At 32.8% G+C, this 22,147-nt stretch overlaps 5 protein-coding genes across 8 annotated transcripts; 2 read left to right on the forward strand and 3 right to left on the reverse strand.

The window, feature by feature from the left end:
- The first annotated feature begins 1,211 nt into the window (after nt 1-1,211).
- Nucleotides 1,212-2,822, forward strand: LOC128390083 (uncharacterized). Of its 3 annotated transcripts, none has more exons than XM_053349749.1 (6): nt 1,212-1,410; nt 1,471-1,533; nt 1,593-1,693; nt 1,755-2,043; nt 2,100-2,305; nt 2,454-2,594. In XM_053349749.1, the coding sequence occupies exons 1-6, from the start codon at nt 1,323-1,325 to the stop codon at nt 2,469-2,471; spliced, it is 765 nt and encodes a 254-aa protein (XP_053205724.1). In that variant the 5' UTR covers nt 1,212-1,322; the 3' UTR covers nt 2,472-2,594. The 3 variants fall into 3 exon arrangements, with proteins under 3 accessions (XP_053205724.1, XP_053205722.1, XP_053205723.1); XM_053349747.1 differs by having other exon boundaries at nt 1,217-1,410; nt 2,374-2,822; XM_053349748.1 differs by having other exon boundaries at nt 1,338-1,410; nt 1,598-1,693; nt 2,374-2,822.
- Nucleotides 2,823-4,554: 1,732 nt separating this feature from the next.
- LOC128390087 (uncharacterized) lies at nt 4,555-6,489 on the reverse strand. The gene is made up of 3 exons (XM_053349753.1): nt 5,380-6,489; nt 4,946-5,259; nt 4,555-4,863 (listed from the first exon to the last, which is right to left on the reverse strand). Exons 1-3 carry the CDS (start codon nt 5,447-5,449, stop codon nt 4,600-4,602), a joined length of 648 nt encoding a protein of 215 aa, XP_053205728.1. The 5' UTR covers nt 5,450-6,489; the 3' UTR covers nt 4,555-4,599.
- A 3,174-nt stretch (nt 6,490-9,663) lies between these two features.
- On the reverse strand, nt 9,664-11,470 carry LOC128390093 (E3 SUMO-protein ligase ZBED1-like). The gene is made up of 2 exons (XM_053349758.1): nt 11,233-11,470; nt 9,664-11,162 (listed from the first exon to the last, which is right to left on the reverse strand). The coding sequence occupies exons 1-2, from the start codon at nt 11,468-11,470 to the stop codon at nt 9,664-9,666; spliced, it is 1,737 nt and encodes a 578-aa protein (XP_053205733.1).
- Nucleotides 11,471-11,670: 200 nt separating this feature from the next.
- On the forward strand, nt 11,671-16,296 carry LOC128390108 (choline/ethanolamine kinase-like). Of its 2 annotated transcripts, XR_008325579.1 has the most exons (4): nt 11,671-11,909; nt 12,133-13,250; nt 14,763-15,127; nt 15,263-16,296. XR_008325579.1 is itself a non-coding variant. In XM_053349780.1 (3 exons), the coding sequence occupies exons 1-3, from the start codon at nt 11,891-11,893 to the stop codon at nt 14,847-14,849; spliced, it is 1,224 nt and encodes a 407-aa protein (XP_053205755.1). In that variant the 5' UTR covers nt 11,671-11,890; the 3' UTR covers nt 14,850-15,163. The 2 variants fall into 2 exon arrangements, 1 of the variants encoding a protein (XP_053205755.1); XM_053349780.1 differs by lacking the exon at nt 15,263-16,296 and having other exon boundaries at nt 14,763-15,163.
- Nucleotides 16,297-17,879: 1,583 nt separating this feature from the next.
- LOC128390094 (protein tumorous imaginal discs, mitochondrial-like) lies at nt 17,880-19,383 on the reverse strand (the record flags this gene model as incomplete). Its single annotated transcript, XM_053349759.1, has 3 exons — nt 17,880-18,016; nt 18,114-18,630; nt 18,708-19,383. Coding segments are annotated over 3 exons (1,251 nt in total), but the record flags the coding sequence as incomplete, so codon positions are not given.
- Between the last annotated feature and the right edge of the window lie 2,764 nt (nt 19,384-22,147).

A 22,147-nucleotide genomic window follows, 5' to 3' on the forward strand; every position in this document is an offset into this window, starting at 1 on the left:
ATGGACATATATTTCACCTTTAGCCAAAGGATTGTCCAGATCTCCGAAAATTTTTCGACAAAGGATTTTATCTTCAACTGTTTCTCTCATTAGATTGAAATCTTTAGTTCGTTCATGGTGTTTAAATTGCATTCCCATTTCTTTCATTACTTGAAAATCATATTTAGATCTTTTCTCATCATCGCTTAGAACTTGATTCTTTATTTCCTTAATTATCAATTAAAAGTGACTATTAACATTTATTGATTAACTACATTTACCTTGTAGTTGATTGTTAACCAAAGTTTATGTAATAATTCAAAACAAGAAATAACAATTTGAAAAGAAAATGTTTACCAATGAGTATCATTAATCAAATTTTACCTTTAATTAAAAATATTACGCAATTAAATTGTATGTAATTTGATTACATTATACAATTGAAAATAGAAACAAATTACTAAATATTAGCTAATCATCTTCAGGGTTTTTCTATTGCAGTGTTTGGGTGAATTTACTTCATCGGTGATCAAATGACCGTAATAATAAATAGATAATTAAAAGTCTTATTCTTAGAATCAGTGATTTTCATGTTATTATCTGAGAGAAACTTGGGACCCAAATTGTATGGAATCTTTCCCGGTGGACGACTTGAAGAATATATTCCGGCACAAGCGATGACCTGTGATCAGCTTCGTGATCCAGTTCTTTCCTCAACCATTGCCCATAAATAAGCCCACGTTCACAGCCTTTGAGCGAAAGTGACAAACGATATTTTGCCCGCGAATATCTGAAAACTGTCGATAGATCGAGCTGATTTCTTGTCTAAATTTTGTCATAAATCTGATCGATCAATCAAAATCTATTATGATTGTGATCAGGACTCAGATGACTGGCCAAAATACGACACTCCTCGAGAATCAATTGTCTATGGATTCAATTTCATGATTTTTCCATAAAACTTTTAGCTCTCTTCCCAACGTAATTGATGAATAAAATTTACGATAATCCTAAAATAAAAGCTTTTATCTTTCTACAAGTCTTGTATGAACGAGCTTCCTCAACTATAGACCATAAAAATGCCCGTTAAATTAAGTTCTCAATTGTACTTAATCAGATTATTATCACTCGAAGGATGCGATAACCAATGTTCAATTGGAAAAGTTTTTTGAACTATTCAAAAAAAAGCGTTTTCATCCTCTCAGCTGAACCTCTGCGTCTAAGTTGGGCGTAATTAGTTAACAATTAAAAATAAACAATTAGTAATTCCAATTTCTGCTTGTTGTTTGTTAAATTACCAAAAAATAAGTTAATTGCTTTTATCTGTTGAGTGAATTATAATTATGTTGTTAAACGATCTACCTGATGATTGCCTTTGGCTAATCTTCGACTATTTTTTTGAATTAGAAGAATTGATCAAATTGTCCCAAGGTAAAAGTATAAGAGTTGTAGTTAAGATAGAAATTAATTTGGTTCTTTTTGTTTCTTTAGTTTGTTCGAAATGGTCCAGTTTAATTTCCATTAGATTTGAACGGGTCAAATATCTTTTTCCAAGTAAGTTAATTTACATGTAATTAGTTCTGACTAATTTTCATGATTTAATTGTTTCCAAGAAAAGCCTGAAGATAACATTGACTATTCCAAAATATGGATGACTGATCCAGTAAATACTCTTAAACATCACAATTTACCAGAATTGTTACCAAATCTCAGGGTAATTATCGAATAGAAAACGAACACAGTTCATTAATTTATATTGTTTTTAATGATTTTAGATTGTCACTGTCGTTGATGAGGTCGAAAACTATGAATTGAAGCCAAGACATTTTAGAAAAGTGATCAACAATAATCCGAAAATAAAAGGAGTCATTGGATTACGGAACAAGTGTAAGCTCAATTTGAGACATATCGAAATGATCGCAATGAACCATATGGTTAACTTTAAGAAAGTTTTTCGACCTGATCAGTTGAAACAAATTCAATTCGAAGGGTTTCATGTTCATTATCTTCCTGAATACGTAGAATACTTTCCAAGCTTGAAACGACTCCACATTTGTCTCTATGGTAAATCATTCGTGTTGATTCAATATCTTAAATTAATCAAAGAATCATTTCTACAGGGGGTTCACGTTACAATGGTCCAAATTTATCTAAGCTGAAGATTCTTGAAGCTTATGTATCAGGATGGGATGAGGCTTGTGACAAATTCAATGTGATAGATTATTGCCCGTCTTTAGAAAGCGCTTGTATTTGTGGTTCTACAGATGACCAAAGTATTGACATTTCCATAAAGAACTACAATCTAAGAGATTTGGTTATTGACATTGTGAGTATCGGGAAAAAAGTTACTCTTTGAATTGAGTCGATTCTTATATCTATTTTCTTCATCTAAAGCCATGGATAGATAACATGAATTGGTCATCTATCCGAAAACTATTAACCAAATTTCCAAATTTAAATCATCTCGCGATTAGACGATCTGGAGAGGTTGAAGATTGTCATGTAGAAGAATTGGTTAAACTATTGCCACAGATAAAACTATTGGACTTTAGGGAATCTGTTGGAGTTACTGTTAAATCAGCTGATTTCTTATCGAAATTCTGTCTCAAATCTAATCGATCAATCAAAATCTATTATGATTGTGAAAAGGAACCGGATAGTTGGCCCAAATACGACACTCCTCGAGAATCAATTGTCTACGGGTTCGATTTCATGAAACATTGTTTTTATAAGTCTTTTTCTCGGCTTCCATTACTAATTGATGATCAAATTAATCTATTGGAGTAATAAATCAATGAGATTTTCTCAATAAAAATAAACTTTATTTGTTTTTCTTAATATTAGTCCAACTCGTTGAATCAATCACAACAAGTTCAAATTGTTATACGAAAAATTTTGATTCTCAGTACAATTAAAAACTTTGCAAATCAATTTTGTTTCACGTCTGATCATTATAACGAACTGAACGCTTTGGTTAATCAGAAACGAATTATAAATTGTTTCAATTGTGAAATAGTTTTTGGAATCATTTGTTGAGAGAAAATAATTATCATTGAGAACTAATTACTTAGAATTTCTGAATCTATTTTTAATAGAACAAAAAAACCTTGAATTTTATTTTTTCTTCTGAAAGAAAATGAATAATAGTAAACAACGAAATCGAATTGCGAAATTAACTAATATCATCAGACGAACTTGATGTTTCTCATGATGATATTTTATTCTCTTGCTATCAAATTTGAAAACCATGATGAAATTTCTCACACGAGAGTCACAAAAAAATCAAAAACTATTCCAAAGTCATAAGTTAATCACAATTAACAATTCGACGATTGTAATTAAAGAGTTTAATGAACATTTAACCTCTTACAGAGTTTAAATCGATTAGGAGACAAAGTTCATCCAATTGAATAAAGTCCTTTAGATTTCTGAGATCATGGATAAAGTTCATCTACAGTAATTACAATAGCAATTAAGAATGAATATCAAGAACGTGATTAACTTTTACGTCAAATCTAATCTCAAGTTTAACGAGTTAAATGAAAATCGATTAATAAAAGAAAAAATATTCTCACAAAATCGATCAATCGATTGAAAAAAGAAAGAAAAACTCATACAATCGATTAAGAGAAATGTCAATCAACAGATTTTCGATCTAATCGATCTTCTCATTTTCATTTCCAAAGATTTTAATGTTTACAATTTTCTCATTCACTCTCTCTCAAAGAGTAAAGAAGAAGAGACTTCAGCTCTACGAGGAAAAGAGAAGTTGCAAAACATTTGGATCAGATGGCGCTGATTGCACTTTTTCAATGGGAAAAGAGAAGAGAAATTGAGGACGATGTGTAAAAAGTGGACTTTTTAATTAAGAGTTGAGACTTTGTGTATTTGTAGGGTCACTAATGACGAGTCCAAATATATATATTTCTTTCTGATCTGATTAGTAGTTTTCGAGAAAATCGAGTTCGAAGTTAAAACTTCAGGTCAATTTTTCTCAGCAACGACGCGTTTTCAGGTCATGAAATTTCAAATTTAGAATCAAATTTTAATGTTCTTTCAGAAAATATTTATTGAAATAACATTAAAGTATTGATACTGGGACTAATCAAGGTTCATTTGTTACAATACAACGGAACTGTGGCCGGAGGCTCTTGGGATAATTTTCTTATGAGAAAAATATGCTTGATAAAAAGAGCATCAAAAGTTGTCATTCAATTTAAAATTTCATGATCTGAAAACGCGTCGTTGCTGAGAAAAATTGACCTGAAGTTTTAACTTCGAACTCGATTTTCTCGAAAACTACTAATCAGATCAGAAAGAAATATATATATTTGGACTCGTCATTAGTGACCCTACAAATACACAAAGTCTCAACTCTTAATTAAAAAGTCCACTTTTTACACATCGTCCTCAATTTCTCTTCTCTTTTCCCATTGAAAAAGTGCAATCAGCGCCCTCTGATCCAAATGTTTTAACTACAACTCCATCATCATTAACTGATCTCTCTTTCTCCTTACTCTTTGCTCTCTCTCTTTAATAATGTTGATCAACAATCAATTTTTCTCTTACGGATCAGATTATTTTATTTAAGAACTAACATTAAGTCTTTTAAAAATACGGTTAATTATGATCTATTACAACGATAAAGTTATTATATCGATTATGAAACATGAAATATTTATTATCCTTAAGGGTGATATGAATTATCTCCCGTTGTTTCAAACCAGTGACTTCTTCATTAGACTGGATGACCAACTTTGTAAAGTGGCAATAAGAATTAATAAATCGAACTTCTTTAACCAAATGAGGCTGATGGAATATCTGTTTGAGAACCAATTCGAGATCACTGAAATGCCAAATTTCCATTATGTTAACCAAAATGACCTAAGAATAGAGAATAATTTTATCATTATAAACGAAAGAATACCTTTATGCTTTCAACAAAATGTATAATTACCAGCTTTACATAATATGTTTGTAAGTCAACATATACCTCATTAAAGGTATAATCAGTGTTGGCTAATTTCCGAACGACCTTTTTCATCAGTAAGGGACAACCAGAGGACCCTCGTTCATGAAGTAAACCACAAGTTGTACACCTGATATTTATTGGAGCTCTTGGACAATTTCCAATATGACCTGGATTTCCACATAGATAACACAATCTCACGGTACCACAATCATGACCAATAGAAAATCGTCCCTTACAAGTCCAACAATGATAAGTGTCGAAATGATTGAATAGATAAAGGTCTTTCTCATATAAACTACCTTTCATCTCTAATTAAAAAAGAAGTTAAAACGAAAGAAATTTAGATTAAAAATGGAATAATTCAAATTGTCACTTTTGTAACGATAATTAAGATATTAAATTATAAAACAAAGTAACTTTTCACTTACTTGATTTTAAAAGATCCATCATTACCTCTCTTGATACGATGGAAATGATTAAAGTCCTATGACCATACATTAGACTCTCCTTATAACTAAAACTTTCAATTGGGTATCCAAATGAGTCGGCGAGAAGATCACATATTTGTTTATCTGTCGAATCAAGATCGGTTTCTGGCCTGTAGAAAAACACTTCTAAATTATCAACTGGTTCACGCTGGATAGGCAAGTCAATATAACTTCTACTCGTTAACAGTTCATGTAAGCGAGGGACTGAAGCTCGATAAAGGTTAATTCTAACTCCATCACCCTCGATGGTAACCAAAGAAGGAACAGCAATAAGAGCAAAGAGAAGTGTATCCTCTTTCAAACGCTCAAAGAACAAGTTAATGTTGGCAATCTGGTTCCTCAACCGAGGCTTCAATATCCAATACGATTAAATAATTGATGGTCGAATTTTAACTTTTAAATTTTGAAGAGAATCCATTATTAAAATACACCAAATAAATGAAATTAATTAATTAAACTTAAAATAATAAAAGAAAATAGAATTGATGAATTATACACAATTAGAAACAAAGAGAAACTGATCACATTTCCGGAATTCTTTCGACAACATCAATAGATGGCGTTACAATTGATCTAATCCGGAAATGTACTTTCTTTGTTTACGATTCAAATTTTGAAGATTAACCGATAAGTATTATCCTCAAAACTTTCAAATTGATACTTATCGTCTAAAATCATAGGCACTTCCAAGTAAACCTTTTCTATACCATCATAATTTTCAATGATGAACAAATAATCTTCACTATCCAAAGGTAGTTGAATTATCATGTCATCATGGAGAAAATCGAACACAGGAAGAAATTCACCTCTTATGAATAACATCATATCAATAGAATCCAAAAAAAAGCGAAATTTACTAGAAATTTTCATAATAATTTTGAAACCATTTAAACACTCGACTCTCTCAAAACTATGAACATCATCCTCTAAATGCTCGTTAGCAATAATAATCACAGTCTTTAACACAGAATCAGGAACATCTAACCACTTTGGTAAATAAAAATAAACGGAAAACAAATTAGAATAAATATCAATTAAATGAGGCATTTTTTAACCAAATCAAATACAATGAAGGTAACACAGGAACAAAATGGCTTCTTCAAAAAGAGAATTTTTTATTTTTTCTTGTTTTTCCTTTTGCCTTTATCTTGAACTTCTTTGTCACATCCTGTTAAGCGGTTCTTTCAAATTCATCCCTCTCAAGTACAATTTTGGAGTAATCATAATCAATCCTCTCGAGAGCCTTTCGAACTTGTTCCTTAAATTCCGGACACTTTAGAGAAGGCAAGGTATGGACAGTCTTCCCACAAGCACCACAAAGAAGATCATGAGGATTGGTCACCTTACATTTAAAATTGTTATGATCCAGAAGACATTTACTACATCTTCTCTCCTTTTCACAGTTTCTCATGTTATGACCATACCTTTGACAGTGTTTACATAATCTTATATTTAAATTATCAACAAAGAAAACTGAAATATCATGAAAATAAAGAATGTTATCGAATTGATCCAATAGCTCTCGTACCTCACGGTCAATACTCATCAAAACATAATAATTTTTTTCTCCTTTGAAAATGAAGTCAACATCCAAATGGAAATTAACCAAACTCTGATTTGAAGAAATAAGCTCGCAAATTAGATCACGGGAATAAACGAATGAATCTTCAAATTTAGCACGTGGAAGAATTATCTTTATCATCGGCCGAATTAAGCTTTGGTCACTCATAATTAAACCATTTTTTCCTGAAAATCTAGTCTTGAAAAGCTCACGATCCATATCAGTAGAAAAAGATAAGCGTAAACAATTGTATCCAACCGAACAATCAGCATTGATCTCCCCAATTACCTCATCCAAAGAAGCACGAATCACATGAGGACCCTGAAATTGGATCCCACTTTTCTTCTTCACAATTAAAACTTTTCTCTTAGGCAAATCTTTAACATCCAAAACAATTAAATTGGCATTTAATTCCGTAAAACTAATTAAATTCATTGTTATTGTTGTATAAACAAAGATTTAAAAGAACAAGACAAAAATTGTAAACAACAAATAAATACAACAGCGCCAAGTTCAAAGATCAATTAATTTTTAATTTTTAACTAATCATTCTTTAAACCAAGTTCATAACGACAACATGTTATCCCTGAATTATATTGAAAGTAATAAAATTGTTCTCTCGTCGAGTATTTTTTCCTTCTATCATAAGACACCATGCAAATTATCAGCTAAACATCAAATCATGAGCAGAATAAATCGACCCAATATCGATAAAATTTATCCGAACTTTAAATGGAGTGAACGAATCGAGAAAATGATCTCACGAACCTTTTATCATTACCATGTGCTAAAAATCAATGAAGAAACGATTGAAAATATTATAAGAGACCAATGGGAACTGTTGATACCTAATTCAATAAAATATACGTTAACCAGTAATTCACCTCATCGGAATATGGAAGAAGTTAAAAAGCTGCTTATTAACAATGAACTAGATCATTTGATGTATATTAATAATCTTAACTCTATTATTATACTTACAACCACTCCATTGAGTTGGCAAATCAAAAAATTGATTACTTGTATAAATGAGGGTAATTACTTGAATTATTAATTTCACTGTAATACATTGATTAATGAATTAAAACTAATTATCCTATTTGAATATTGATCAGAATCAACCAAAATGCTATTAAAAATCTCTAAGATAAACAAACTTAAATGTAAACTTTAATTAAAATTAAAACGTTAATTACGATTACTTGAATGATTGAATTAACTATAATAAAATTAAAAAAGAAAAAACTTGATTATTTGTTACCTGCCCTTAAACTAATTTGGACTCTTTCGCATCCTCATCACCACCTTACCTACATCTCAGCCCAATTGTGATAATTTACTGTATGATCATTATTAATATAATCGCTTTAGTTATAACAATTTGCAATTTGTTGCCACTGATCTGGTAAATAAACAATTGGTCAGGGTTAGATTATCATTGTTTGTTAAGAGAGGAAGAGGTTAATTGTGACTGTGTGATAATCAACTTAATTATCCATTCATTCAAACAATCAATAAAATAATTAATCAGTTTCCACGATTTAAAAATAAATGGGGGACTCAAATTCACCAAGAGGCTAACCAACAATCAGGAGAAGATCAATTAATTGCTGGTGAACGGCTTTTTCTTTTCCCCATTATTAAAACACGTTACGAACTCTAATCAATTTTTCCTCTCGTTGGATTAACTTTGCTCGAATTGAGCTTGACTGGAGGAAGTTGGCTCTTGTAATATTGTTGTGATTGGTATTGTGATTGACTTAATCATGATAGTCTCGATTGTTTCTAATGTTATTAATAATTTGTGTAATCATACATCGATATAATCATCGGAAAATAACAATAAAGGAAAACAATGAAACAAAAAACAACATTACTTACATTATTCTAAAAGCGCTCCAAAAGGATCTGAATGGATCCTTCTCCTATTGAGGCAAAGAGTAATAACAAGAGACAGCACTTAATGAAATGTATCGATAAGCTCTTATCTTTCTTATCTTAGGGAAAAGGATGAGATCCAGGTGGAAGCACCAGATTCTCGTAACTTTCTCTTCACAAGGCTCTAATTACCGAATCCGCGACTCGGTAACGTTTTGTACGGAACGAATTGTGCTTCCACCTGGATCTCATCCTTTTCCCTAAGATAAGAAGAGATAAGGAGAGATAAAACCTTATCGATGGTTACATCCAAGTGCTCTCTCTTGCTATTACTCTTTGTATTGAGGAGTCGTCACCATGACGATACCTGTACCCAAAACGGGCAAAGAGTAATAGCAAGAGAGAGCACTTGGATGTAACCATCGATAAGGTTTTATCTCTCCTTATCTCTTCTTATCTTAGGGAAAAGGATGAGATCCAGATGGAAGCACAATTCGTTCCGTACAAAACGTTACCGAGTCGCGGATTCGGTAATTAGAGCCTTGTGAAGAGAAAGTTACGAGAATCTGGTGCTTCCACCTGGATCTCATCCTTTTCCCTAAGATAAGAAAGATAAGAGCTTATCGATACATTTCATTAAGTGCTGTCTCTTGTTATTACTCTTTGCTAGTGTTGCGCGATACTTGAGAAAAGTATTGATCGAAAGTATTAGTAATCGAAAAAAAAGTATCGATACTATCGAGTATTGAGTAACAATGAGTAATACTTGTTATTATGAGTACAAATTATATCAAATTGTTAGGCAGAGATTCTAAAAAGGATAACATGTTTACATTCTTTGGCTTGATTTTGTTACGTTTATCAGTGATAATTGAACCGGTTTTAGAGAATAATCTCTCGCAAGGCACAGATGTTGCTTGGACAGAAAGGTACTTGATTGCTAAATTATGCAATTGATGCCAATTCGACTTATTGTTTTTCCAATAAACCAAAGGATTATCAGAGCGGGGGATTACATCCGATTCAAGATAATGTTTCAACCCACTGTGTAATCCTCCTGCTGGATTGGAAAGACTCTTTGCTTTTCTGTCGAACGATTCCCATATTTTGGCTTCCGAGTTCGTCTCACAATCAGGAAATGGTTGCGTCAAAGGGACATTGGATAACATATTGCTTAATGCTGTTACAGCTGCACCACAGTCTGATGGCGAAGTAAAAGCTAATTTTTTGAAACGAGGATCCAATAGCGTTGCAAAAGAAAACAAATGGTTTTTTTCAATATTACCAAACCGATAATCTAATTCGGTAATCAACTTTCTGAGTAAAGATGATGAAACGCTATCATCAGGTCTAATGGTTTGCAACATAACCTTAACACTACTGATGAGAGGTATTATCCTTGATACAGTTACGTAATTTTCTCCCGAAATATCTAAGGTTACATCATAGAAAGGTTGAAGAACCTTAGAGATGTTATGCAAACTTCTTACATCATCTGAATCTACATCGATTTCTCTTTTATCATGTTTCAGGAGAACGTAAGAAATGTCTTTCTGCAATATTAGGTAACGTTGGATCATCAGGTAGGTTGAGTTCCATCGCGTTGTTACATCTTGAATAAGCTTATATTGCTTTTCCCCATTGGATGACTGAAAAGCATTAAGATCATCCATCAACTTACTGCTTTGCTTGAATGATGTAACAATGTTACGTAACTTCTCGATTAAATGTGAAAGTTGCAAGCTATTCTCCAATGAATCTTCTACGACTAGATTCAGTCTATGAGCGACACAGTGAATGTGTGATGCAATATTACGACCAGCTTTTGAATAGTTACTTGCACCATCAGTTGTAATAGATACAATACTGGACATGTTAACACCAAACTCATTACATGATTCCTCAATCGACGACTGTATTCTTTCTGCTGTTGCATCACCTTGAAAGTGATTAGCTTTTAAGCAGATACTAAACAGCTCGTAGTTGTCAATGTAATGAAGAGTAACACCAATGTATGTTATCTGGTTACTCGTATCCTTCCATCCATCTGATGTGAGAGAATACCATTTAACATCAGCAAGATACAATTTAACTTGGTTGCTTTTAGCTGTGTAAAGATCATTAATGATCTTCTTCAATTTGTCTCTTCTTGGTGGGTTGTAATTTTTACTGAGAGAGCGAATGAAATCCCTGAAACCACGGTGTTCAACTATCCTGAAAGGAAGTGAATTCCAAATGACCCACCAAGCGATTTGCTCATCAATTGCTTTCGACAAATCACCACCTAAATACACACAAGTAAACAAAAGTAATCATTAGAAATTACAATCAATAAGCACAACAAAATAGATTACCTTTCATTGACTGGACCTTTGATATAAAGGTATCAATTCTTTGGTTCCCATTCTGGTCTTCGTTCTCATCAAAATTAGCAAATTCACTAGAGTAAATACTTTTATGGTTGGTCTTTAGATGCTTCCTCAGGTTAGAAGTATTACCAGCCGATTTCACTAATTTGCTACACAGTTTACAAGTTGGCTCTTGATTCCCATTGTCGGTGAAATGGTCCCACACTTTACTACGTTTAGACATTCAGTTGAAAACAATTGCAAAAAAGCGAAAAAAACACAACAAAAAACGCGTTGAAAACATCAAACTAATGAGTCAAATTGTTCAAAACAAACTCAAATATCGATACTTTAACCACAATGTATCGATACTCATCCAAAAATTGAGTATCGATAGTATTACTCAAAAGTAAAGTATCACCGCAACACTACTCTTTGCAAAACGGGTGCAGCTCTCACTATCTTTAAATCTAATTGGTTTCACTCATTTATTTTTCTCATTAATTTAGTGATTACACTGAACTGAATTTCATCTCTTACAATTAACTATAATTCTTTAATTTACCTTAATCGATATATTCCATCACCAATAGAAGGCGCCTAGAATATTCTATCCTTCTCTCCCTCCTTGCCTCCATTTTTATTCACTTATTTTCTCCTGCAAATGAATTCAAGCTTCAGAGGTTAATTGAAAGTCTTATTCTTATTTATCTCTCTCTCCTCACAATTTGTGTTTACTTTTATTCTGAAAGTGAATTGAAACATTTAATCACGATTATTATCCCTTCTTATTGATTAGACAACTGTAGTTGTATTTGTACTCTTACCGATTCTATAATACTTGTTGTTGTTGTTGCTGTTATTTTGTTTTCTTCTTCTTCTTCTTCTTCTTTTATTGTTTATTAGTTTTATTCAATGGTATTCGCAAGATGATGTCAACATCAACACTAAATGTGGATTCTTTACGTGATAAGGCTTTCAACATTTGTCGAGAATATCTTTCAGGCTCTTGGAAGGAAATTCAGCCCAATGACATGATCTTTCATTCCATCAGTGGTGGTCTCAGTAATATCTTGTATTATTGTTCTCTACCCTCAACTCATACTCCTTTATGTGGTGAACCAAGTCAAGTATTACTCAGAATGTATGGGCAACTTCACTCTGACGATACGACACAAAACGAGAACAAAATGACAGAATCAGTGATTTTCATGTTATTATCTGAGAGAAACTTGGGACCCAAATTGTATGGAATCTTTCCCGGTGGACGACTTGAAGAATATATTCCGGCACAAGCGATGACCTGTGATCAGCTTCGTGATCCAGTTCTTTCCTCAACCATTGCCCATAAATTAGCCCATGTTCACAGTCTTGATGTTCCCATTAACAAAGAGCCTACTTGGCTTTTCGATAACATGTACTCTTGGTTGGAAAGTGCTCGTCGAGTTGACCTGAAAATGGTTAAACCCGAGTATCGATGTGTCGCCAAGAAACTCCTCAGTTTTCCTTATGAAGATGAACTTATCTGGTTGAAAAGTTTCCTCTCTTCTGTCCAATCTCCTGTAGTATTTTGCCACAATGATCTTCAAGAAGGTAACATTCTGCTTCCTGGTATCCCCACAACACCAAGTAGTTTCCGTAATCGTAATCGGTCCAATGGATCTTCAAACGGATCCAATCGAACCCTTGAACCCAAGGTTATCTTCATAGACTTTGAATATTGTTCGTACAATCATCGTGGTTTTGATTTCGCCAATCATTTCCTTGAATGGACATATGATTATTCAGCACAAGAGTGGCCTCATTTTTACCATAAACCGGAAAATTATCCAAGCGAAAGTCAGAGACGACATTTTGTCCGAGAATATCTGAAGGCTGTCGATAGATCGAGACCAAGAACAGAAGTCGACAATGAGGATCATATCTTACGGGAAGCGGACGCTTACTCATTAGCATCTCATTTACTTTGGACACTTTGGAGTATCAATCATGGAGTCTCATCGGAAATTGTTTTCGGTTATTGGGTGTGTATCTTGATGACGACTATTGTGTTACCCTTGCCAACCTTTTCATACCAGAGAATCAGTTCAAATTCCTAGGCAATTCATGCTACTCTTGTTCTTCTATGAAACCTTGATTTTACCATTGCCGTTCACCGATTGCAAAAACAGATAAAAAAATGCTAATAATACTCACCAGTAAATCACCGCCAATCACCAATCACCAATCGCAGCAAACAAAAAGGTCTTTGTGTTGATCATTATTCTCATTCTCATTAATCTTTCAACAGTTTCTACTCTTCTGCCTCAGTAAGATTGATCAAATTGTTTCTCTTTCTATTTTTCTTCCATCAATTGTCCTTGGTTTTTTTCCACGGTAAATAAAAAAGCCGAGATAATTTGTTTTCTGTTAGATTAACAGTAAACAAGATTAGTTGATTGCGCAGATTCTATTTGGCCTAATATTATGTATTAATCCATTAGATTTTGTAACAATTATTTGTTATTGCGTGATTATATTAGATCCTCTCTTTCCCTCCCTCTATCTCTTTTAGTGATTATTAGTCTCATTTGATTAAGTTAACATATCATGTTACCATTTTCAATATATGTTGATTATAATTGACATTAGAAAGGCAAATATCATAAATTTTGTGTAATGAAACAATTTGATCAAATCTGAAACCTTTTAGTTTGTTTGATTAATTTGCTTGATCTTCAATGCAAACCAGGATTCTTTTTCTTCATCAGGCATTATGATGATGAGGATTATGATTATTAATCCTACAAAGCAAGATGACCTTTAATTACCTGAGTCTGTTTACTAGACGTTGGATTTTGGAGATACGTCTTTGATTGTGCTGTTGGAAAACAATCAGGGTGATATAAGTTGATAGGAATTAATTGTATCAACACTAGCGGTCAATTCCAATTGGTTATGGTGAAGTCATTGAAACTTAGCATCAATTCCTTATTCTCTTTCTCTTTCTCTTTCATTTCCATTTTCTCTTTTCATCATTCTCACTCACTCACTCACTCTTTCTCTCTCTCTCTCCCTCTCCCTCTCCCTTTAACTCACCTTTTCATATGACACTTATCTTTCAATTTCCTTCTAACATTAATCATGAAAAAAGATCACGAGACACTTCAGATTCATTTAATTGTAATTGTTTTATGAACTTCGTGCTTGTGTAATGAAATATCATCAAATCTCATCTAACATCATCTGTTTGTCAGCCATTTTAATTTCTCATAATCTCTCTAACTTTTTGTTAACCATTGAAAAGTAATATGAGAAAAGTATCATTACACATCGCCGATCAAAAGTGTTTTTCAAGTGTCTTGATGTTTATTAATGATAATTATTCTCTCTCCCATTTTCTTTCCAATTAATCATCAACTTTATCATTAGGCTTATGATTCCCTTTTCCTCTGCTCTTTTTTTTGCTTTTACCTTGACTAATTGTCAACAATTATCTAATTATATTTTTTTTTTCATTCTCTTTTTCTTCCTCTTTTATCTCTTTATGCCTACAGGAATTTGGAGAAATGCGATTGAAAAGTTATATCAACAAAAAGAGGGATTTTACTGAGCAATTAACTTCTAAATCGCGATCACCGTAACAATAATCATCTATAAACAATCATCTCAACCCTGGTTGATTACTGATTACGTCGTCAGTTTTTTAACATTGCACATTCTCACTTCATGACAGCCAATCTCATCTTCACCAAATCATCCGATTGGTTGAAAGTTCAGTAATACAATTTCAAAATATCAGAAAACTCGAACAGTTTTTCCCCATGGCACGTCACAATATTCACACATACTAAAGCAAACACTTCCGTCCTGAACTGTTTCCCTGTTTCACAGTTAACCATCAACACTTAATTACTATCATGTAATAGCTTAATATTACCCATCTCTCTCTCTCTCTCTCTCTCTCTCTCTCTCTCTCTCTCTCTCTCTAACAAAACTTAACCACCCATTAACTACAAAGCATCTCTATTATCATCTTTTTGCGTCATTGTATCAGATTAATTTTTTTAATGTCACCTTCCAATACTTTTGGTTGAAAGATTAGAAGTCGATTGGGTCAGTAGCCATTTGTGGCCCCAATAACCACCGATAAGAGCCGATATTCGGATTCGTCAAAGAAAGAAAGCAAAACGAAACAAAGTCAAACCATAATGGTCTCCAAAAAAAGAAAAAGAAAACTTAACCTTCGTACTTATGATTCCCTTGATATTGATCTTCTTTAACCTTTTTCTTTTCCTTTACTCCGACGGACAAAGATTGTGGATAATCATTCAATCTGAGAAAAGAATCAAGTTTAATTCTAAACAATTGGGAGAATTGGATTGTCAATAGTTTTTGGATTTCAGTTTGTCTCAGTTTCATATCCCTCAAGTTAAATCGTATCGACGATTATGATGGTCAACTGAATTTCTTGGAATCGTCTTTCCAGTCGAGGAAATTTGCCGATTTCCAGTGCTACAAAATAGATCAATTTTTAGAAAAAAAAAATATCATCATGGATTCTGATACACACACATATTTAACTTTCTTTCCTAATTTCTTAACGAAAACATCTACAATTAACTTTTCTAGTGTAACTTAATTCTGTCACAATTAACTTACACTCAGTCAATTTTGTAGTTTAATTTGTTTTATTTATATGGAAAATTTTCTCTCTGTTTTAACCTGGTCTCGAAAATTTCACTCTAAACAAATTTATTTTGGTAGAATTGCAATCAAATTGATATTTAATCGTTTCCAATGATTAAGAAATTTTTTTCTAACATGGACAATTCTGTAAACCATTTATAGTGCAATTCATCCTGATCTTATTACAATCGAGTGAATCAACAATTAAGATATATTTTGGTTAAAACTTTTAAACAATTTTCTTTCCTTTGATGATTATTGATTATTTTTGATTTTGTTTAAAATACCCAATCCAACTCATCTAATTAAATGTTACTTTATTTTTCTTTTCTTGATTTGGACTTAATTACAATCAATTAAATGAATAAACAATTCGTTTACATTCAAACGATAAAAACTTTATATTCTGACCAATTTATTAATTCTAACATTTAATTGTTCACTCATTTAATCAAAGCGCTTGGCGGTTGATGGAGTTGTGGTTGGGATTCTGGTTGTTGTTTTTCCTGTTAATCAGCTGATTGATTAAAAAATTCTCGCAGTCTGACTTGGTAAAAGTTTTACGACAAAAATTAACTATTAAGATTTAATTTCCAATGATTACTTATCAGAATTAATCTCCAATTAGACTGATTAACAAAATGAAATAATCAATTTCATTTCCAATCTAATTTAGCAAATTGTTAACACGGTTTATCATGATTTTGATACAAATTGTGTTAATTGTTGATGAAAAAAAAATGATTAGATCATTAATGACATAATTCAATAGTTTAGGTTGATCTTTGCTCAAGAAGTTACAATTACATTGTAATTACAATTAATCTCTTTGAGATGACATTAAAGATGATGAATAATAAATGAGTAATTATTTTACTCTAAGTTGGAGTTCCCAACTACTCTAATGATTTTGTCACATTGAAAACGCCAATAATCAAGTAATAACAATCAAATTGAAACAAATTCTAAATTAATAAGCAATTGAAACAAGATTCAAACGTCAGAATTAACTAAATCACCATAGACACAATAATTAGTACACTAACTAAATTAATTCAACAATCAGCCATTTTTTTTATTTATTCAGCATATTGATTGGAAAATATAATCTTGATAAGCAGATGATTAGCCTAATTAATCCGATACAGACGAACAATTTAACATGTGAATATTAAAAATCAATCAATTAATTGTTGAGAACCATTGCCATTGAAACTTGAGTAATCGATTCTCTCATTCACCTTATTTACTAAAGGAAATTATTCATTGAGTGGACTAATCTAGTGGTCATATCGAGAGGTCAATGAATAAAAATAGTATCACCTTAATTATGTTCGTATTGTAATACAAGGTTAATGAAAAGTAACAGCAAGCGGATTATAAGGGACAATGGATGATGCAGATACTGACGATGATGAGGATGAGGATGAGGATGATAATCGAAGAATAAGTTTCCTAGACATTGAAGATGGAAAATAAATTGATCTGAATTTAAAAAGCCGTAAAAAAGGGATGAGCAAACCGATTGCAATTACATGATGAATGTGAGGAGAAGCTCAAACATTTTACAAATGACCACAGCAGAGAAATTGTCAACTCAAATGAAACAAGGACAGAAAATCCTCCAAATGATGACCAATGAAAAGACCAATTTGATCTTCATGATGAGAGATGACCGTAAATACATTGACAATGCTGCTGACAAGATGAAAATGAAACTCTCGTTAGCGGATAAAGCTCTTGATAAATCTAAATCGTTACAAGAAAAGGCTAAAGATGAATCATTACAGGGAGAAAAGTTTGCACCAGAAATTCCCAAGTTAATTAAGAGGACGAAAGAATTGCAGAAACAAGTGAGTTAGTCGATTGATTAACAATTAACTTGAAACTAAATTTTTTTCTCCTTCTCTTTTTTACTACTACAGATCACCGAAAATATTTCGAAAAAGGATTTCACCTTCAACTGTTTCTTTCATTAGATTGAAATCTTTAGTTCGTTCATAGTGTTTAAATTGCATTCCCATTTCTTTCATTACCTGAGAATCATATTTAGATCTTTTCTCATCATCGCTTAGAACTTGAATATTGTTGCCAAATTTTCTTCTGACGTCGAGATAATTTTCTGTAAATAGAAAAGATTTCACGAGGATAATTGTTTTTGATTAAAGTTTCCATACAAACAATAAACATTTTCATGGATAAAATAATTTGAAACTTACTCGGGAATCTTTATCTTAATATGAACAATATGATCTCCATAAGATTGATCTTCTTTAAGCCAACCTCCATTTTTTACTTTAATCTTCTCATGGGATTGAGTTCCACTCGGTATTGTGACGTCAAAATTTGAATAAATTCCCTTAATTGTCGTTCTACCTCCTAAAACGGCTTGACTTAAACTAATCTCATTGGTTGTATGAATATCATTTCCATTTATTTTGAAATAATCATCGTCTTTAATCCGACAAGTGACCAAGATTGTTTGATCTCGAATGACTAGTTTTAAGACTTCATCATCTCTCACACCCGGAGGGACATTGAAACTTGCCATTTTACTTTGAATTTGATAGCCTGTCGCCTCACAATCTGGACAAGGGTGTTTCAAATACTCTTTGGTTCCACCACAGGCTCGACATTTGCATTTAACGGTAATCGGTTTGGTAGAAATCGTTTCAAGTCCATTTTCATCGCAAAATGGACATATGATTGGCCGAAATCCATAAGCAGCTCTTGTTCCTAGAAATAAGAATAATAAAACGAATTCAATATTAGTATTTCTTTCCGATTCTCTAATTATTTTCTTCTTTTCCTACCATTGCATAAATAGCAAACATCAACGGTTCGAATCTCGAATTCTTGTTTACAACCTTTGGCCGCTTCTTCCACGGTTAATGAGATGATTAATGATTCTGCTGGAGTTGATCCCCAAATTGTCTCGGCGTATTGTCCCTCTTTGAGTTTTTCACCTTTGGCGAAAGGATTTTCCAGATCACCGAAAATGTTTCGAAAAAGGATTTCACCTTCAACTGTTTCTTTCATTAGATTGAAATCTTTAGTTCGTTCATGGTGTTTAAATTGCATTCCCATTTCTTTCATTACCTGAGAATCATATTTAGATCTTTTCTCATCATCGCTTAGAACTTGATAAGCTTCCTGAATCTCTTGGAACTTTTCTTGACTCGAAGTCTCTTTGGAGACAGAATCGGGATGAAACATTTTCGCCAAGGCGATATAACTTTTCTTAATCTCTCTTTTATTGGCATGACGAGGAACACCAAGAATTTCATAATAATTTTTCTTCTTATTGTAACCAAAAACTGAGGTTATTCCTAATTGTTGTTGATAATTAACAGAAACTCGGAAAGAGTCAAAAAGTTGTTTACATGAACTGGTAAATAGAGTCGACTTGACGTGTCGACAATTAGTTAATCGATGACAGGATCTCAATAGGGATAATATTGGTTGAAAGTTCAGTAATACAATTTCAAAATATCAGAAAACTCGAACAGTTTTTCCCCATGGCACGTCACAATATTCACACATACTAAAGCAAACACTTCCGTCCTAACTGTTTCCCTGTTTCACAGTTAACCACCAACACTTAATTACTATCATGTAATAGCTTAATATTACCCATCTCTCTCTCTCTCTCAGCTCAGAGGGTTAAGCATCTGCCCTTGCTAGTCAAGGTTGCGAGTTCGAAACCCGGTGATGACATATAAGAAAGAGAAGGCAGCACCCTAGCTGAAATGAGCGTTAGCTGAAATGGATCCCGTGAGGGAGTCAGCCTCCCTAGATGGTGACATCTAGAAGGCGTAAGACGGGGAGAGTCTCCAGGCACCGCTTAAAGGCCATTAGGGCTCCCCTTCTTAAGCCAATGGCCGAAGGGGCCGCTCGCTGTAGCCTGAGAAGTCCACTGTGGCTGGTCAAGCACGGCACCACACGGCTCGGTGTAACAGTGACAGAATGTGGAATCTCAATAGGCGAGAGTGGATAGAGGAGGATATATTAGGCTGATTGGAACAGAAGAAATCTCTCTCTCTCTCTAACCACTCATTAACTACAAAGCATCTCTATTATCATCTTTTTGCGTCATTGTATCAGATTAATTTTTTTAATGTCACCTTCCAATACTTTTGGTTGAAAGATTAGAAGTCGATTGGGTCAGTAGCCATTTGTGGCTCCAATAATCAATTTCATTTCCAATCTAATTTAACACATTAATGATAGACACAATAATTAGTACACTAACTAAATTAATTCAACAATCAGCCATTTTTTTGATAAGCAGATGATTAGCCTGATTAATCCGATACAGACGAACAATTTAACATGTGAATATTAAAAATCAATCAATTAATTGTTTTAAACCATTGCCATTGAAACTTGAGTAATCAATTCTCTCATCTCATTAAGTGGACTAATCTAGTGGTCATATCGAGAGGTCGCTGGATAAAAATATTATCACCTTAATTATGTTCGTATCAAAGAGTAAAAACCAAAGAGTAGTAAGGAAGAGAGAGCGATCAACAGCAAAAAGAGCTGTTTGGGGATAAATCTCACGCGAGTCTCCCTTGTCGTTTTTCTCTTTCTTATATTACTCTTTGGTAAAAACCTAGAGAGAGCACAGCAAGATAAAACTATGAAGCAACATTTTTTTGGTGTCGTGATGTGGAGTCACTAGTAGATTTGTAAAGAAAGAGAAAAAACAAAACAAATTGCCAATCAAGATGAACAAAGTGCTTCTGATGTAAGTGATGATGACCGGTAAAAGGAGATAATCAAGATGACATCTAAGTTCTGATTGAGGTTGAAGGTGAACAGGTGATAATTGGTTAAGTGTGATGGTCAATAACAATTGAATTAATTGTAAAGTAAATCAGATAATTAGAAAGAAGAAGAAGAAAATTAAAGGTAAATGGATGAACGTTGAACTTGCTTGCAAAAAGTGGACAAAATTTCAACACAGAGAATAACAAATAACAAACAGCATAACCTAAGAGAGGAAAAAGAAGATGATGAAAAGAAAGAGAATTAGAAAGAGATGAGGAAAAGAAAGAGAATTAGAAAGAGATGAGGAAAAGAAAGAGAATTAGAAAGAGATGAGGAAAAGAAAGAGAATTTATCATCCTGTTTGGCTCTTCCTTTTTCTAATGGTAACTTTTGGGTTACTCTTTTTTTTCATTCAATTTTCTTTTTGAAAGAAATGGCAAATAAATCGGTAGACAGACACGAGGTGGCGTTCGTTCAATTCTTGTTTTGAATCACCAACACGCTCTTGATGTTGGTTTGGTTTTTTTCATCCTCATCATCATGAATCATCAAAAATTTCGTTTTGTGCCTAAATTTTCGTATTAAAATTTTTTATTTCTGTGTTAAAATTATCATAAATAAGTGTATTGGACACGATAAGAATTCATTTACCAAAGCTGTCGCCCTTTTACCACATCTAAATACCATCACAGAAAGAAAAACAGTACATCTACACAACAACGATATTGAAACCATCCCCATGAATCAACCAAGAACAAACTTTGAAAAGAATAAAGAAAAAATTGCCATCAACTACAATAACAACTGGTCTCCACCGTATAACTGGGTTAAATCAGCTGATTTTGAAGTTCTGCCACAATTGATCACTGAATCGTTTAAAGATAACGTTAAAGAAACTGGTTTATCAACTATGGAAAAAATCAAAAATTTCTTTTGTCAACAAGAAAAACCAGCAGAAATAGTCAATATGATTGCCACCAAATTTCAATGTAAAATTTACTTACCTGATGACAACACCAGATTCAAAGTTAAAGCAACAATTGAAGAAAGTTTTGCTGAAAAGAACTTTGAAATAAAAGTTCAAATTCCGGACTTAATTGATCCTGCAATTATCATGGATAATATAAGCAATAATGACGATTGGCCCACCTTTATAAACAAACTTAAAATCTGGAATAAATGGGATAAATCTCGTATTCAATGGAAATATTCAGAAACAAGAAATAATGGAAACTACAAACTAATCTTGTTGGTTGAATCAAGAATAAGAACTTTAATTGAAGCCAACAGAGGATTAGTTAGTATTGGATGGAAAAAGATACAGATTAAAGATTATTTTAATCTAAATAATTTAAATATAACAATCTGCAGAAATTGTAGCAACTACAATCACAAACAGAAAGACTGCAAAAGACATCGAGTTTGCGGTTTTTGCTCTTCGGACCATGGCAACTTCATCTGCCCCTTTGAAAACAATACC

This window comes from Panonychus citri, unplaced genomic scaffold (genome assembly GCF_014898815.1).
Source record: "Panonychus citri isolate SS breed McGregor unplaced genomic scaffold, ASM1489881v1 Contig00115, whole genome shotgun sequence".
Classification (NCBI taxonomy): Eukaryota; Metazoa; Arthropoda; class Arachnida; order Trombidiformes; family Tetranychidae; genus Panonychus; species Panonychus citri.